Genomic DNA, 18,782 nt, shown 5'->3' with positions numbered 1-18,782 from the left:
AAATGAAATATTAGAAAGTATATGTATTTCTTTTTTATAATAGAGAGAAGTGCATTGTCCTTCCGGTTATCTTCCCTTAATGACTTCTCAGTTGCTCTTTATCTGTAAAACCATTTAAGATAAATAAGCAGCTCTGAATAGCAGCAGGGAGGAAATCATCCTCTGGGGTACACAGGTAACAGTCAGTCCATTGTCACTCCTTCCGAAGGATTAAGTAAGGGTAAGGGCAGATTGTGATGGGGGCTTCCACCAAACCAAAACCAGACAGGTAAGCCTTTAGGTGCTACCACAAAAGGTAGCCTTGAAAAGGTTTGTTCAAAAGGTTTGTGCTTCCCTTTCTGCTCTTTATCTTCGTAAGAATTAAATGAGTTAGTATTTGTAAAGCACTAAAACAGTGCCTGGCATACAGGAAAAGCTATATACATACATACACACATATATATATATATATTTTTTTCTTTTCCACTATGGTTTATTACAGGATATTGGATATAGTTCCCTGAGCTATACAATACGACCTTGTTGTTTATCCAGGGAAAGCTATATAAATTAAGTAATCAAGAGAAGATGTTTAAGGGGCTTTGTAGGGAGGCCTTTGCAAATGAATCCACATGCAATTCAGTGGTTCATGGAACAAATAGTTCTGACCTTTATTTTCCTCCCTGGGGTATTATAATGTCTAGCATCTAATAAAAAAACCCATAGGGATGCGAAATTCCATTATAAGAGTGCTGTGAACACAACAGATGCTCCATAATTTTATTTGGGAAGGGATAGGAAAAAGTAAAGACATGTCAAAACAGGTAAGATCAAAGACATAACAGGCAGTTTGCTACGTTAAAAAAAAAAAAAAAAAGGAGCATGAACCAAATAATGGGCTTTAGGAACAAAAGAGCTCAAATATTTGAGGGTTTATGGTCCTTAATACAAGCAGAGGCCATCATTTAAACTTAAAAAAAAAATTTTTAAGAAACACCTAAGAAATGAGAGTCACTAAAGGGCCAATTTGCTAATTACGGTTGTTAAAACATTAGCTATCACACACACACACAGGCGCGCGCGCAACAACTATATATCTGTAGGCATGTATATCATAATTCTGGCTTAATACACAGGTATTTTCCCATATTACAGGCTCTGTCATGAAAAAAGAATTTCTAAGAAAATAATCTCAATAAAATTTAATGGAAAATGATTAAATGGTACACTGGGAAATATGTGAGTAAAAAGAACTGGGCTAGAAATCAAGAGGTATTATGGATCTAAGGGCTTTGGGACAGTATAAGCATGGTATGTGAGGTCCAAAAATATCAAATGAACTTATCCAAAGTAATGTTTATTTAGCCAAAAAGATGAAGTGTTTATTACTTGCCCTCCCCCTTACCCCAAACCAGTGAAGGAAGACTGAATCTGGGAAGAAGGAACAGTGAACAGACAGAAAGAAAAAGACCATGGTAAAACAGAAGAAACTGATTTTCTATGCTTCCAACTCCAGTGAGTAGTACAATGACATTAACCGTTGCATCTTCTAAAGAGAAAGACCAAGGGGGTCGGGGTAGGGGGCAAGGGGGATTCAAAGCATGAAATCTTCTTTAATTATCCTTTGCTTTCACAGAATTAAATGTGATCATAAATAGTTATCACTTATTAAGAAGTTCTGTAATATTGTATCTTTCCCAACTTTTTCCCTAGCCAAGGATAGGTTAAACTTGCTTCCCAATGTTTAAGTCTCATTCTGGTCCTACCAAAGTCCTCCTGCTTCCCCTTCCCCTCCAACACTTCCACTTAACAATATGACTTCATTTTCCTCCCTCGAATAAACAGGTGAACTATCATGGGGCTCCAGGAGCACATAAGGAACACAAAAGGTTTTAAAATGTATACAAATTTGCTTTAGAACTGAAGACAAGTGTTTTAAAAAGAAGAAAATTCTTAAAAATTAATCCCCTCTATCATTTCATTAACATTTTCCTGATATAACTAATGATATTCAATAATCATATCTTGAGGTCAGAATCACTAGGGCCTGTGTTTTGGAATACTTCCATTCAATGAGCAAAGCTGTTTCAAGGGGAGGAGGGGATATGGACTATTTCTAGAAGAATAACAAGTCTATCACAATATTCAGCATCAACGTTCTACAAGACTTACCTTTTCACCACTTGAGTAGAAGAAATAACGCAATCGGACTATGTTACAGTGATCTAGCTTTCTCATGATTTGGAGCTCTCGGTTCTGAAAAGGAAACACATGAAAATATTTTTTAAAGGATAACTGCTATTCATATTGACTAAGATGCTTCTGAAATAACATTAAGCACTACAAAGAGCAGGCTACAGATATGTTACTAAAAAGTATCATCTATAGACCAATCTGTGAACTATTTATTACTGTTCTGCAATAAGATAAATATAGAAATTGAGAATAAGTGTTCAGACTCTTTTATTGCAACTTGAAAGAATAATTTTATATCTATGAATCTTATAATTAAAAGTGGGGCCTATATTTTGTATTTTCTTGAAATTCACTTTTCTCATAATTCATTTTTATTGTATTTTATAAAAAATCAGTCTTCAATGAATTGGAAATTTTTAAAACCAGTACCTCACTACAAATAGCTTGAGAAGCACTGGTCTACAGTATGTAAGAGATATCTGAAAGAAGCTATTATTACTATAATTTTTGCAACTATAATAAAAATCAAACTTCTCACCAAACAAATAAATTTGGGTGCAAAGAAAACTCACAAACCCTATTATTTTCCAAGATACAATGAAAAATCTGAGAGTTAGCCCCATTAGAAGGGCTCAGTTGCCAGAGTTAAAATATGACATGCTAGAAATTGTACAGTCCTGGTAAATTTATAGATCCCACAGATAATATTCCCTTTGGGGAGTTTCAAAATTATGCTTCAAGAAAATAAAACATTAAATAGTATGACAACTTCCTAACACCATGAATTTTGCAGTAATAAATTTGAAGAGTACATATATATTAACAACAATTCCAACCATTATACTTAGCTGTCAGAAATTCAGTTAATAAAGTCCAAATTATATAACACAGAGAAAGAATACCAAAATGTCTGTTAAGTGGACAGAAAACATACAATTTCAATTACAATGGTGATTTAGAAGAGCTAGAAACATAAAGTACATACCTGGGAATTTGGAAGGTAAATGATGTTATGGTTAGAAAACAAGGCCAAAATATAGAGGGGTGGGGGGTGTACTGCGGACACAGAGCCTAATAAGCAGAACTGTCCTAGAGCAGAGTGGGCTCCAGTTCTTGGAAGATGGTAGCAGAAATAAGCAAATGTTCCTCCTCCTCTAGAAACTTCCGATAGACTCTATGATGGTTCTAGCATGTCCTCTAAAAGGAAATAGGAAACTCAAGATGACTCTCCTTCTGTCCCTGTAAACTGACTGTGAGAGCTGGGCTTATGTACACAGCGATATTGAAAATCCTTTTATAAAATATCAATCTTTCACTCCATTACTTGTTATAAAATGTTTATAGCTGAAGCAATAAACAGAAACTTAAGACAGTACAGTATACTTGCTTTAACAAAAATAATAACTTGTATCAGGCTATTGAGTTTTGACTGTTACAGAGAAGGACACAGAAAATTTTTCAAATTTCAAAACTTTCCATTTCTTCCAAATTGAAGCTATTTCTGAAGTATGGCTAAACTTTGCCAATTCACATCTAGGTAGCTAGTTTTGTGGGAGAACTGCTAGTAAGCTAAGACTCACTCCTCTCAGATATTAAGATTGTTTTTAACATAGACAGCCATGTTAAAATAAGCTATTTTTCCGGACTCATTAACCAAGGTAACAGAGAAACTATTAAATTCCCAGATAACAGAAGTTGTATTAAGGTTATGCATATGATCTTTTATCAAAAAGAACGCATAAGTGAAGCAAGTACAAGGACCGAAATATTCATCTAGGGACTTCCCTGGTGGCACAGTGATTAAGAATCCGCCTGCCGATGCAGGGGACACGGGTTCAATCCCTGGTCCGGGAAGATCCCACATGCCAGGGAGCAACTAAGCCCATGTGCCACAACTACTGAAGCCCGCGCACCTAGAGCCCGTGCTCCGCAATAAGAAGCCACCGCAATGAGAAGCCCACGCACCGCACCGAAAAGTAGCCCCCGCTCACCGCAACTAGAGAAAGCTCGTGCACAGCAATGAAGACCCAATGCAGCCAAAAATAAATAAATAAATGTATAAATAAATAAATGAATAAAAATTTTAAAATATGATACAAATGAACTTAAAAAAATATTCATCTACCCTTACTTCCTGTTCATATTCTATTATTTTTGAAAGGAGGCTTAAATTTTCTCATTTTAAAATTCCCCAGGACTTCCCTGGTGGCTCAGTGGTTAAGAATCCGCCTGTCAATGCAGGGGACACGGGTTTGAGCCCCGGTTCAGGAAGATCCCACATGCTGCGGAGCAACTAAGCCCCTCCACCACAACTACTGAGCCTGCGCTCTGGAGCCCGTGAGCCACAACTACTAACCCTACGTGCCGCAACTACGGAAGCCCGCACGCCTAGAGCCTGTGTCCCGCAACAAGAGAAGCCACTGCAATGAGAAGCCCGCATACCACAATAAAGAGTAGCCCCCACTCGCCACAACTAGCGAAAGCCAGTGCACAGCAGCGAAAGACACAACACAGCCAAAAAAAAAAAAAATTTCCCCAAAAGATCCAGAATATAAATTTCATAGAGCAATATTTTAAATTATTAATCAAGCCAATATTACACAAAGTTCATGTCTGAGATGCATTTAATACACAACTATCCCAAGCCTAACCATTTTTACTGAGTCATTCTTTATTAGTACACTAATGACATACTAATTCTACAGAAAAAAAATTGTTATTCTACAAATATAGTGCGCCTATTCTGTGCCAGGCATCATTTACAGTATTAAGGATACGGCAGTGAACAAGACGAACAAAGTTCTTATCCTCACGAAACTTTCAGTCTATGGAGGACAGGGAGGAATAAACAATATATTTTCATGTAAAGTAAGAGGACAGATCATGATAGAGAGAAAGGGCTATTATTTTAAATACGGAAGTCGGAGTAGACCTCACAAAGAAGGTAAGATCTGAACATAAATCTGAATGATATAAAAATGAGAACCATGTGAGGATATGGGGGAAGAGCACTACAGTTACAGGGAACTCCAAATATAAATGCCTAGAGGTGGGCTTGGCATATTCAAAAATAGCTAGAAGAATAATGTGATTGCAACATGTTGAGTAAAGGAAGAGGCAGGAGACAAGTACAGAGACAGGCAGGCAGTATGTCATATAAACTCTCATTAATAATGGTGAGAAACTGAATTTCACACTAAATGTAAAGGAAAGCCAATGAGGCCAAGAAAATGACATAATCAGACTTACTTTTTTAAATGATCATTCCAAAAACTAAAAATAAATTTGGGGGAGAAAGTGGATCAAGAGTTCTGTTTGAAATCCTTATTAGACAACCAAGTGAAAATACTGAGGCTCAAGGTAGAAGTTGGGGCTGGAAATATATGTCTGGGAGTCATCTGCATAAAGGGGACTCAAAGCAAGGGGACCTAATAATATCACCTAGGGAAGAAGTTTAGAAAAATACATATATATATTCATATATCTATATCTGTCTATCTGTATATCTGTCTATCTATCTACCTATCTACCTACGTATCCATCCATCTGTCCATCTGTCTGTCCGTCCACAGGTATAAAAAGCAGTAAATCAAGTGAAGTAATCGGTGAAGTAGGATGAAAAGCAAGAGAGATTACCTTAGAAGCCAAGTAAAATACGTTTTCAGAAAAAGGCCCTGACCATTTATATCAAAAGCTGCTGAAAGGCTGATTAAGATGAAAATAGAAGACAACTGGATATGGCAAATGCAGGATGTTAGTGACTCTTACAAGAGTGATTTCAGTGGTGACAAAAGTCTGACTAGAGTGAAATAAATTGGGGTTGGGAGACAAGAGAAAGAACTAAGAAGTCAGAAAGTTCAAAAAGAAATGAGATTTTCAGCTCTAGCGGAATGAAGAGATCAGCAAATTCACTCCCCCAAAACACTTGTAAAAAGAACTGCATTGTAGAAAACAATCATTTCAGGGCTCAGGAAATCAACCAAAAGCAACAACAAATCAAAAAGCATTTATTCAAGAAACACTGCTAGATATTGGAGTTATGACAGTGGGGGCTGGTGACCTTCTTGCTAGGGAATACTACCTTCCCCCACAATCACCTCCCAGCTCAGCCCACAGCTCTGCTACCCTGAGGATGCAACACCAGGTGGGGAAAATGACAGACTGGCAGAACACTAAGAAATATAACAGGGAGATCCTGAAAATGGAGAGGCTAAATAAGTTCTGCACATACCCTTGGGCTGATTTAGAGGCTGTGCACATATGCATGGGAGATCCAAGAAGGCCTTGGAGAAAGTAAAAGCTGAGGCTGACTTAAAAACTGCCTGAATTTTTAATGTACAGAACCCGTGTACAGAAGCATCCAAAAAATGATGGAAACTTTATAAACTCAAAATGTTGCGACATAATCTCTAACCAATAACTGGCTGACCACTAAGCCATGCAGACAAAGAGTAACTCCTAAGAAATGAGGAGAAAAAATTAAAATTAGAATAAAAATTTAACACAGAATTCAGGGGCTTCAAACTGGGGAGGAGAAAGATTCTATAGATTAGTTGCAGGTAAATTACAAAAAAAGAAAAAGAAAGAAAACCCCCAAAACAAGTTTCAGGGGGAATAAAAAAAAAAAATTAACAGAATCCAGAGTTGCTACAATATATTATCCAAAATTTCCAACTGTCCAAGAAAATTGTGAGACCTGAAAACAACAGGAAAAGTTGACCTACACTCAGGTAAAAAAGAAAAGGAGCCAGCAGAAACTGACTCTGGGTAGACACAGCTGTTGGATTTAGCAGACGAGAAACTGACTCTGGGTAGACACAGCTGTTGGATTTAGCAGACGAGAATACAAAGCAGCTATTATGTTCAAAGAATGTTAAGCTTCTTAACACTGGCCTTGGCAATGATTTTTTAGATTTGACACCAAAAGCAAAAGCAACAAAAACAAAAATAAACAAGTGGGACTACCTCAAATTAAAAACCTCCGCACAGCAAACTATCAACAAAATGAAAAGACAACCTATGGAATGGAATAAAATATTTGCAAATCATATATTAGATAAGGGGTTAATATCCAAAATATATAGAACTCATACAACTCAACAGCAAAATAAAGAACAAAACAAAACAAACCTCAAATAATCTGATTTTAAAATGGGCAAAGGACCTGAATAGGCATTTTTCCAAAGAAGACATACAGATGGCCAACAAGTACATGAAAAGATGCTCAAGATCACTAATCATCAGGGAATGCAAATCAAAACCACACCTGTTAGAATGGATATTATCAAAAAGGCAAGAAATAACCAGTGTTTGTGAAGATGCAGAGAAACGGAACCTGGGAAATGTACACTGGTGCAGCCACTATGGAAAATAATAGTACACTGGTGGATGTACTACTGGTGGAAATGTACGTTGATGCAGCCACTATGGAAAGTAGTATGGAGGTTCCTCAAAATATTAAAAATAGAACTACCTGAGGAGCTTTTTATGGAAGTGTTACCAATTTTTTTTTTTTAATTATTTTTGGTTGCGTTGAGTCTTCGTTTCTGTGCGAGGGCTTTCTCTAGTTGCAGCAAGTGGGGGCCACTCTTCATCACAGTGTGCGGGCCTCTCGCTATCGCGGCCTCTCTTGTTGCGGAGCACAGGCTCCAGACGCGCAGGCTCAGTAATTGTGGCTCACGGGCCTAGTTGCTCCACGGCATGTGGGATCTTCCCAAACCAGGGCTTGAACCCGTGTCCCCTGCATTGGCAGGCAGATTCTCAACCACTGCGCCACCAGGGAAGCCTGGAAATGTTACCATTTTGACCTCTATTATTTCAGTATATCATTGTAATGAATAAAGAGTTAAAAGCAGAAAAAAAAAAAAAAGAACTATCAAAGGATCCAGCAATTCCACTTCTGGGTATATATCCAAAGAAAATGAAATGACTATCTCAAAGAGATACCTGTACTGCCATGTTCACTGCAGTATTATTTACAACAGCCAAGACATGGAAACAATAAGTGTCCATCAACAGTTGAATGGATAAAGAAAATGTGTGTGTTTGTGTGTGTGTGTGTGTGTGTGTGTGTGAGAGAGAGAGAGAGAGAGAGAGAGAACATTATGCTAAGTGAAATAAGTCAGACGGAGAAAAGACAAACACTGTACGATAACACATGTGGAATCTAAAAAAGCCCAACTCATTCAAACAGACTAGAAAGGTGGCTACCAGAGGCTGGAGATTGGGGGAAAGGGGGAGCTGGTCAAAGAATATAAACTTCAAATTCTAACATAAACAAGTTCTGAGAATTTCATATACAGTATGATGACTATAATTAATAACACTGTATTGTATATCTGAAAGTTGCTGAGAGAGTAGACCTTAAATGTTCTCACTACAAAAAAGAAATAGTAATTACAAGCCATGACATGTTAGCAGATGCTATGATGGTAATCATTTTGCTATATATAACTGCATGAAATCAAAATGTTGTACCTTAAACTTACACAATATTATACATCAATTGTATCTCAATAAAGCTGAAAAATTTTTTAATATATACTAAATTAATATGTTCAAAGAATTAAGGGAAATTATATTTTAAAAATTAAAGAAAAATATGATGACAACTACACAAGTAGAAAACTTCAATAAAGAAATATTAACATTTAAAACCTGGAAATACTAGAGATGAAAAGTGTAACAACATAAGTAAAAGATTCACTATGGGTTCAAGATAAGATTTGAGGTGACATTTTAAAAAAAATCTGTGAACTTGAAAACAGAGAATTAGAAATTATTCAATTGAAAACCCAAAGAGAAAAAATAAGACAGCAGAAAAATGAACAGGGCCTCAGAGACCTGCTGTAGGATAATGTCACACCTACCAAACAACTAGAAATATGTATAAAGGCAATCAGAAAAAAGACCTACCAAAATATGGATAAAGGCAACATCAGAAAAGAGGAAAAAGGAGAAAAAATATATTTGAAGAAGTAATTGCTGAAAACTTCCCAAATTTGATTAAAAACACTAATCTACTGAACCATAAAGCTTAATGAACCCCCAACAGGATAAACAAAAAAAGATCCACACAGAGGCACAGCACTTTTGAACTGAAGCCACAAAAGAAGAATAATGAAAGCAGTAACAGAAAAATGATTCATCATATACACAGGGAAAACAATATAATTAACAGCTGACTAATCATCAAACTAATGGAGGCTAGAAAGCAATTAAAAAAAATTCAAAATGCTGAAAGATAAAAAACAAATAAACCCTGTCAACCAAGAATGCTATATACAGAAAAATTATTCTTCAAACAGGAAAGGAAAAATAAAAACATCCTCAGATTTTTTTTTTTAAAATGGTGAATATTCTATGGCAGAAGGCCTGTCTTTTAAAAACACTAAAGCAAGTGTCTCAGGCTGAAAGGAAATGACACCAGAAGGTAATTCAAATACACAAGGAGAAATAAGACCACTACAAATGGTAAATATAAATGGGAAAATAGAAAAAACTACACGTTTTCTTTTCTTAATTTCATCGACATAAACTGTATAAAGCAATTATGATAACAGTGTGTTAGTAGGCTTATAACAGAAATAGATATAATACATATGACAATAATAGCAGGAAGGAGAGAGGAGAAAATGAAGGTATTTTGGAAAAACTGTGCTATATTTTACTGGAATTAAGTCAGTAACTAAACTGAAGCAGACTGTGATAAACTGAAATGCACATTATAATTCCTAAAGCAGCCACTAAGAAAATAATTTTTTTAATATTAAAAATCAAACTGGACCTAAAATGGTACACTAAAAAACTTGTTCAACACAAAGGGAGGCAATAAATGAGAACGGAGGAACAAAAACAACACGAGAGATATAGAAAACAAAGAGCAACATGCAGGGGTAAATCTAGCCATATGAAAAACTGTAAAATGTGATTAAGCATACAGTCAAAGGCAAAGATTGTCAGACTGAAGAAGAAAGCAAGCTCCAACTATATTCTTTCTACAATAGGCACGCTTTAGATTCAGATTCAAAGACATAATAACTTGAGCATAAAATGGTGGAAAAAGATATGCCATGAAAACAGCAACAAAAGAGATCTGCAGTGGCAATGTTATTAGCAAAGTAAATTTTAAGAGAGATAGAAATATTCCCATTTCCTACCAGATAAAGTCTAAATCACTTCATAATCTCGTCCCTGTTTATCAACTCAATCTTACCCTCCGCTCAAGGCCAATGCGATCACAACTAGATCCCACTTCTCACTCTTCTTAAGTATATTATTTCATTCCCAGTTCTAAGCCACTGATCACACTTAGCATCACTGGAATGTCTCTACCTTCCCTCCCTCCTACATATATTCTACCCATCCTTTAAGTTCCTATTTAACTCCCACCTCTTCAAGGCCATCTCCAGCTGCCCCCACTCACACTAATCTTTTCCAATATCTAAATTCCTGTAGCACCTAAGAATTATTTTGGAATTTATTATATACTCTATTGGCTTTGTTTTATTTTACAACTATAGTTCAATGCTGTTATATAAAACACTGCTTTTCAAAAAGTAGCTTATAAAAATCAGATATATCACTGGAGATACACACACACACACACACACACACACACACACACCCCTTGCCCAACTAGCTTACTGTAAGTGCCTTCAGAGCAAAATACGGATTTTGTCTCTTTCTATATCACCCACAGGGCTCTCAAAGCCTAGCCAAATTAATAGTTTCATTTGCTAGTTCATCTAATCTCCTTATTTTCTAGACAATGGAGTAGCCAGGGCTTGGTCTCTCACCTCTTTTCAGCTATCTCAATTATCTCTTCCAGTCTCAGGGCTTTAAAGGCTGATGACTCCCAATTTTATATTGCCAGACCAGATCTTTCCTATGTAATATTCCAGAATCTTCTAGCCAACTGCCTACTTGACAATTCTTCTAATATACATCTCAACTTGACATATCATGAGTAAAATTCCTGATCTTCCTTAAACCTGTTCAACTCATAGCCTCCCTGTCTCAATTATTGACAATTCCACTATTCCAGCCGTGCAGGCCAAAAATTTGAAATCTTGATTCCTCTTTCTCTCTGACCTCACCTTCATTCTGTCAAGAAATACTGTTGGCTCCACCTTCAAAATATTTCCAAGATCCCAGCAACTGCACTGTGAAGCAATTTAATAGAAATGCAAATTTATGTTTACACAAAAAACCTACAGTTGAATGTTCATAGCTGAATTCAGAATAGCTACCAGATGTCTTTCAATGGGTGAATGGATAAACAAATTGTGGTATATACATACTATGGAATGCTAGTTAGTAATAAGAAAAGAGAACCAATTATTGATACATGCAACAACTTTGATGAATCTCCAGAGAATTATGCTGAGCAAATAAAGCCAATCTCAAAAGGTAACACACTGTATATGACTTCATTTATATAGCATTCTTCAAATAACAATATTACAGAAATAGGGAACAGATTACTGATTGTTGCAAGGGGTTAAACTGGAGGTTAGGATTGGAAAGATAGTGGGGAGAGAAATGAGTATGGTTATAAAAGGGCAGTAAGAGGGTCCTTGTGATGGTGGAACTGTTCCATATCTTGACTGTAGTAGTAAATACACAAACCTACACATATAATAAAATTGGGGAGAATTAAATACACACAAACACACACCTACAAAGTAGTACAAGAAGATATGGAGAAATGTGAAAAAGACTGGTGGATCATACTAACGTCAATATCCTGGTTGATACTGTACTATAGTTTTGCAAGATGTTATCATTGAGGAAAACTGGGGAAAGGGTACATGAGATCTCCCGGTGTTATTTCTTACTATTAATTGCATGGTTATCTACAATTATCTCAATATAAAAACTATTTATATGTGTGTCTGTGTGTATATATATATGCATGTGTGTGTGTATCTCCAGGATCGGATCATTTCTCACCACCTCCCTAGTGCAAGTCTTTTCGGAGGCTTTTGCCTAAATCACCAAGTTACTTCCTAAATGGCCTTTCAGCTTCCCCTGTTCACCTTCAATATGCTCAACAAAGCAGGCAGAGTGATCTTACATTTTAAAATGTAAGTCAGATGGTGGCATTTCTCTGCTTAAAATCTCCAGTGGTTCCCCACTTTGAACAGAGCGAAAGCCAAAAACCCTTACTGTGGCTAACAAGGCTTCTACCAATTACCCCACCCACGACCACTCACACTGTCCTTACTCAGTGACCTCACTACTTGATGCTCTCTCACTCCTCACCTACCAAACTAACCATCCAGCTGTTCCTCATATACTTCAGACACCCCTGGCAGAGTTTTTGTATTTGCTATTCCCTCCATCTGGAACCATCTTCTCCTAAATATCTGAATATTTAGTCCCTTTCACCTACTTTGCGTGTTTCCTCAAATGCCACATTGTCACACCTTAGCACTCACTCCTAGCATTCCTTCTCCTCCCTCTTCTTTACTTTTTTTCCTCTCCAGAGCAACAAATTACTGAACACATTATATCTATTTCAGATATTTATTCATTATTGTCCATCTCTCCCCATTAAAATATATGCTCTAAAATGGCATAGATTTTTGTTTTGTCCATGTTATGTTATCCCCAAACCTAGAACAAGACCCAGGCCAGAGAAAGTACTCAATAATCGACTGTTGAATTACTTAAATTGATGACAAAAACAATACATCACAATGATGCATTTCATTGTAAGAAATGTCACTGCCCGTCAGAAAAATGAAGGAGGAACTACAGAGACAAGTAAGTTCCCAAATCATGAACCTCAATCCTTCACAACACAAAGACTACTCCCCAATTCAGAAGAATTAAGCTGTGATGTCTACCTTCTCTCAAATCACTCTCCAACTTATCATTCAAGATTAAGACCTAGTCAAGGGCCCTATACACAAAGGGCAACAATGCAGACCTGAAAATAACCACTTGAGCCAGGCTCTAGCCCATGAAAAAGCATGTACTTATTTTTTGTTTTTTTTTTGGTTTTAAGTTAATTAATTAATTAATTTTTTTTTATGGCTGTGTTGGGTCTTCGTTTCCGTGTGAGGGCTTTCTCTAGTTGCGGCAAGTGTGGGCCACTCTTCATCGCGGTGCGCGGGCCTCTCATTATCGTGGCCTCTCTTGTTGCGGAGCACAAGCTCCAGACGCGCAGGCTCAGCAATTGTGGCTCTCGGGCCCAGTTGCTCCGCGGCATGTGGGATCCTCCTGGACCAGGGCTCAAACCCGTGTCCCCTGCATTGGCAGGCAGATTCTCAACCACTGCACCACCAGGGAAGCCCTGTACTTATTTTTTTATTGACATATACTCTTAAGTATGTCAATGAAACACTATACTTATGTGTCAATGAAAGAATATTTTTTAGAGTATATGTCAATGAAAGAACTCAGGAAGATACAATTACCTTAACAAAGCCTTGCAAGATGCACTGATGTGAAAGAACCTACCAATTCAACTGAAAAGTCTCCATGCCTAATTCCCTATCCTCACTCACCCACTCCCCTGCAAAAAACCCCAAGTTTTTCTATTCAATATGAAAGTATCACCAACAGTCAGGTACTACATAGCAATGACCAGATAAAATTGTCCTCAAAAAACCCTAAATTTCAGCTTAGTTGTTATCTAGCCCAAACCGTGTCTGTGAATGTAAACCATGTAACCACAACTTTGAGGGGAATCCATAGCAAGATATTCTATCATACAAATCATGAACTCCCATATCTGATACTGAAATACATGATCTGCTTAATATTTCTCATTTCGAATGTTTGTCTTGATTGTAAACTCCCTGCATGCACAGATTGTATCATATCCCTTCTTGTGACCTACATAACATCTAATTTAGTCCTTTGCACACAGTATATACAGACTGAGTTGGCTAGCCTTAGTTTACACTTGATCCTGTAACTCAAAAAGTCACTGAAGGTTTTTTAGTGGAAGGGTAAGGTATGGGAGCTTATTCAGATAAATCTGGCTAGATTATCCCAAGCCAAAGATGGTAAAATCTAACTTGAAGAGAGAAGGTCCTGATACTTGGATACTGCTTCACAGCTTTAAAAAGGTATTTTATACAACTTCTCTCATACTATTCTGAGGAAAAAAAACCCTTATAAGCATTAAATATTTCCACTTATATCTTATCAACAGAAAACTAATCCAGAGAAGTGAAATAACTTGTCCAATTTATTTAATAAAGGGCTCTATTCAATATTTTTTGAGCATTAGGAAAATGAAAAACTAGTAATGGTGGCAAAGAGGCATAAACAAGTACAGATATTGTAATCACCAAGATTTGTAACTGAAAACTAGAAAAAAAATTAAGAGAAGTAAATAAAGAGAAAGACATTCCCTAATCTATTCCTTAATAGATTAGAAGACTTTACATTAAGATGGCAGTGCTCCCAAAATTTAATGTAATCCGATCAAAATTCCAGCTGCATTTTTTTTAAGATAATGACAAGGTGACCATAAAATTCATATAGAAATGCAAGGGACTCAAATGAGCCAAAATAATCTTACTAAAGAAGAAAAAAGTTGGAGGACTCACACTTCCAGATTTCATATTGTACTACAGAGCTAAAGTAATCAAGTCAGTGTGGTGGTGGCACAGACACATACATAGATCAATGGAATTAAACTGAGAGTCCAGAAATGCCTACATTTATTTGATAAAGAGTGCCAAGACAATTCAACAGGAAAAGAATAATGCTGCCAACAAATGGAGCCCGGACAACTGGATATCCACCTGCAAAAAAGAATTATAAAACTCTTAAAAGAAATCAAAAGAGTAAATCTTTGTGACCTTGGGTTAGGCAAAGATTCTTAGATATAACACCAGAGCACGCACGCGCACACACACACACACACACACACACACACAAACACACACACAAAGAAAGAAAAAACAGATAAATTGGGTTTCATCAAAATGAAAAACACGTGTACTTCAAAGGAAACTATCAAGAAAGTGGAAAGACAACCTACAGACTGGAAAAAACATTTGTAAGTTATTTATCTGGTAAGGGGTTGGTATCCAGAATTTAAAACTCTATTCAAGAATAAAGAGATTTTTTTTTTTACACATCTTTATTGGAGTATAATTGCTTTAAAATCTATTTTTAAATGAGCAAGGAAGGACTTCTGGTCTCCAGTCTGGCATAGGAGCTTGGAAGTCATCCCTCCCATCTTCACAAGAAAAGAGCTGAATAAACTGAAAACCAACCCTCTTCTTAAGTCCATCAGAGAACTGAGGTCACGGCAAGCTGCTGCCCTAAAAACTGCAGACAAACAGGCAGACACACAGAATCACAGCTTACTGGAGGAGAAGCCCAGGAGCAGAAATTGCCTGTAGAACCAGTACCAGTACAGGAAAACTTAAACTGCAACTGACGGAGGTGCAAGTGTGGACAAATCTCAGAGTTAAAGACTCCAGAGGGTGGACCATACTTTTCTCAGTTTGACCTCCAGGAACCTTACCAGGTTCTCACAGTGAAGATCTAAGAAAAATCTGCTGGAAGCAGGAAGAAGAAAAAAGTAGCCATTAAAAATGGGCCTAGGCCTTCCCTGGTGGCGCAGTGGTTATGAATCCGCCTGCCAACGCAGGGGACACGGGTTCGAGCCCTGGTCCAGGAAGATCTCACATGCCGCGGAGAAACTAAGCCTGTGAGCCACAACTACTGAGCCCGCGTGCCACAACTACTGAAGCCCACGCACCCTAGAGCCCATGCTCCACAATAAGAGAAGCCACCGCAATGAGAAGCCTGCGCACCGCAACAAAGAGTAGCCCCCGCTCACCGCAACTAGAGAAAGCCCGCGTGCAGCAATGAAGACCCAACACAGCCAAAAATAAAATAAAATTAAAATAATAAAAATGGGCCTAGAGCATTCTCTTCTTCTTAAGACTTCCCAAAGGAAAAACTATTCCATAAGAAAAACTATTCTATCAGACCTAACTGAACTGGGGGAAAGGAAATGCCCAACTCTAGCCTTGTGTAGACTTCCAAGTGGGGGAAGTGAAATAACCAATTCTAACCTCATCTAGCCTTCCATGTGAAGGAAGGGAAATATAAAACTCCAGCCCTCTCTAGCCTTCTTGTCTCACCTATTGGGGGTAGGAAGAACAAAAAGTTGAGAAACATATATAAAGGTCAAGCCCAGAACACAGGCTCATTAAGACACTGAGACAATTTTAGGAATATAGAACACTTTCCCTCCCTCCACACCTTACCAACACTTATATAGGGCTCCCCTATAATAGCAGAGAAATATGGAAAGAACTGCATGTCTCAGACTTTATTTAAGAAGAGTTTTCTCAGGAAACCCAAAGACAAGAGGAGAGACAAAATAAAAGGCCACCAGGGGAAATTTTAACTTCTGGCACCTACAGCTACAGTAAACAGTAAACACAGTCTAATTCCTGCCAGATAAACATAAAACCTCACACTAAAGGCCTATATATTTTAAGTGACTTTTACTCAGTATATCGTGTCCAGTTTTCATCATAACATCACAAGGAATACTAAAAGACAAAAATCAGAGTGTGAATACACAGAGAGCAGGCATCAGAACTGAACATAGCAGAGATGTTAGAATTATCAGAGTAGGAATTTAAAACAACTATGATTATTATGCTGAGGACTCTAATAAAAAAAGTAGGTTAACACACAAGAAAAGATGGGTAATGTATACAGAGAGAGATGGAAACTCTAAGGAAGATTCAAAAGAAATAAAAAACACTGTAACAGAAATTAACAATGCCTTTGATGCGTTCATCAATACACTGGACATGGCCAAGGAAGGAATCAGTGAGCTTGAAGAAATGTCCATAGAAACTTCCAAAACTGAAATGCAAAGAGAAAAAAGAATGAAAGAGACAAAACACAATATCCAAGAACAACGTGGGACAATTACAAAAGGTGTAACACATGCATAATGGGAATAACACAAGGAGAAAAGAAGAAGAAAAAAAAAACAGAAAAAGCATTTGAAGCAATAATTGAGAATTTCTCAAAATTAGTATCATAGACTAAACCACAGGTACAGGAAGAGGACAAATACCAAAAAATCTACACCTAAGTATATCACATTTAAAATGCAAAAAGATCAAAGACAAAGAGGAAATCTTGAAAGAAGCCAGAAGAGGGGAGAATAAAAACTCACTTATTGACAAGCGAAGATAAAAAATTACTCGGACTTCTCCTCAAAAGTCATGCAAGCAAGGGAAGAGTAAAGTAAAATATTTAAAGTGTTGAAAGGAAAAAACCCCAACAATCTAGAATTCTGTATCCAGCAAAATTATTCTTCAAATGTAAAGGAGAAATAAAGATTTTTCTCAGAAAAATAAAAATTGACAGAATTTGTCAACAGTAGACCTGCTATCCAAGAAATGTTAAAATATAAAATTCATCAGAAAGAAGAAAAATGACACAGGTAAGATCAGGTCTGCATAAAGAAAGAGCATTAGAAAAAGAATAATAAAAGTAAAATATATTTTATTTTTCTTAATTGATCTAACATATAACCATTTGTTCAAAATAATAACAGCAACAATACCTTCAGTGATGATATCTTACAGATTAGTGATATTAATGACAGCAATGTCATATGGAATGGAAAGGAGGAACTGGGAATACTCTGCCCTGACGTACTTTCACTATCAGTGAAGTAGTATAGTGTTAATTGAAAATGGACTTCAAAAAGTAGTAAAATGTACACTGTAGACTCAAGTACAACAACTAAAAAAAGTTAAAAAGAAAAGTATAATAGATATGCTAAGAGAGGAGAAAAAACAGAATCCTATAAAATGCTCAGTCAAAAACAGAGAAAGCAGAAAAACAGCAAGACAAAAGAATAAACACAGAACAAGTTCAATGAATAGAAACAGTAACAAATATGGTAAAAATATGATTCAACTATATCAATCATCTCTTTAAACATCGAAGGCCTAAATATACCACACGAAAGACAGAGACTATCAGTGGATTAAAAAAAAACAAAAACGAAAAAACATTAAAGTTGCACAATGTTATAAATCAATTATATCACAATTTAAAAACATAAAAATAATTTTAAAAATAAGTTTTAAAAAGACCAACTCTATATAATCTAAAAGAAATCCATTTAAAATTCGAAGACACAGATACATTAAAAGTAGGGATGGAAACACCAGGAAAACTACAGACCAATATTCCTGATAGATACTGATGCAAAAACCCTCAACAAAATACTAGCAAACCAAACTCAAAAGCTCATTGAAAGGATTATATACCTTATAAACATTACCAAGTATGTGTTTTTAACTTTTTATTTTATATTGAACTATAGTTGATTAACAATGTTGTGATAGTTTTAGGTGTACAGCAAAGTGATTCAATTATACATATACATGTATCTATTCTTTTCCCATTTAGGTTGTTACATAATATTGAGCAGAGTTCCCTGTGCTATACAGTGGGTCCTCGTTGGTTAACCATTTTATTTATTTATTTTTAAATTGGAGTATAATTGCTTTACAATGTTGTGTTAGTTTCTGTTGTACAATGAAGTGAATCAGCTATATGTATATATATATATCCCCTCCCTCTTG

General features: G+C 36.5%; 1 protein-coding gene across 4 annotated transcripts in view; it reads right to left on the bottom strand.

Annotated features, from left to right (window-relative positions):
• GSK3B (glycogen synthase kinase 3 beta) overlaps positions 1-18,782 on the bottom strand; it is a 200,281-nt gene that overhangs the window by 97,734 nt on the left and 83,765 nt on the right. For all 4 annotated transcript variants that reach the window (XM_007181869.3, XM_007181868.3, XM_007181866.3 and 1 more), the window contains exon 3: positions 2,152-2,235. In XM_007181869.3, coding sequence (XP_007181931.1) covers positions 2,152-2,235 — 84 coding nt within the window. The remainder of the gene's footprint in view (positions 1-2,151; positions 2,236-18,782) is intronic.

This window comes from Balaenoptera acutorostrata, chromosome 4 (assembly GCF_949987535.1).
Source record: "Balaenoptera acutorostrata chromosome 4, mBalAcu1.1, whole genome shotgun sequence".
Lineage (NCBI taxonomy): Eukaryota > Metazoa > Chordata > Mammalia > Artiodactyla > Balaenopteridae > Balaenoptera > Balaenoptera acutorostrata.
The sequence above is the reverse complement of the archived record's forward strand: the minus strand, read 5'-3'. Positions and strand labels throughout refer to the sequence as shown.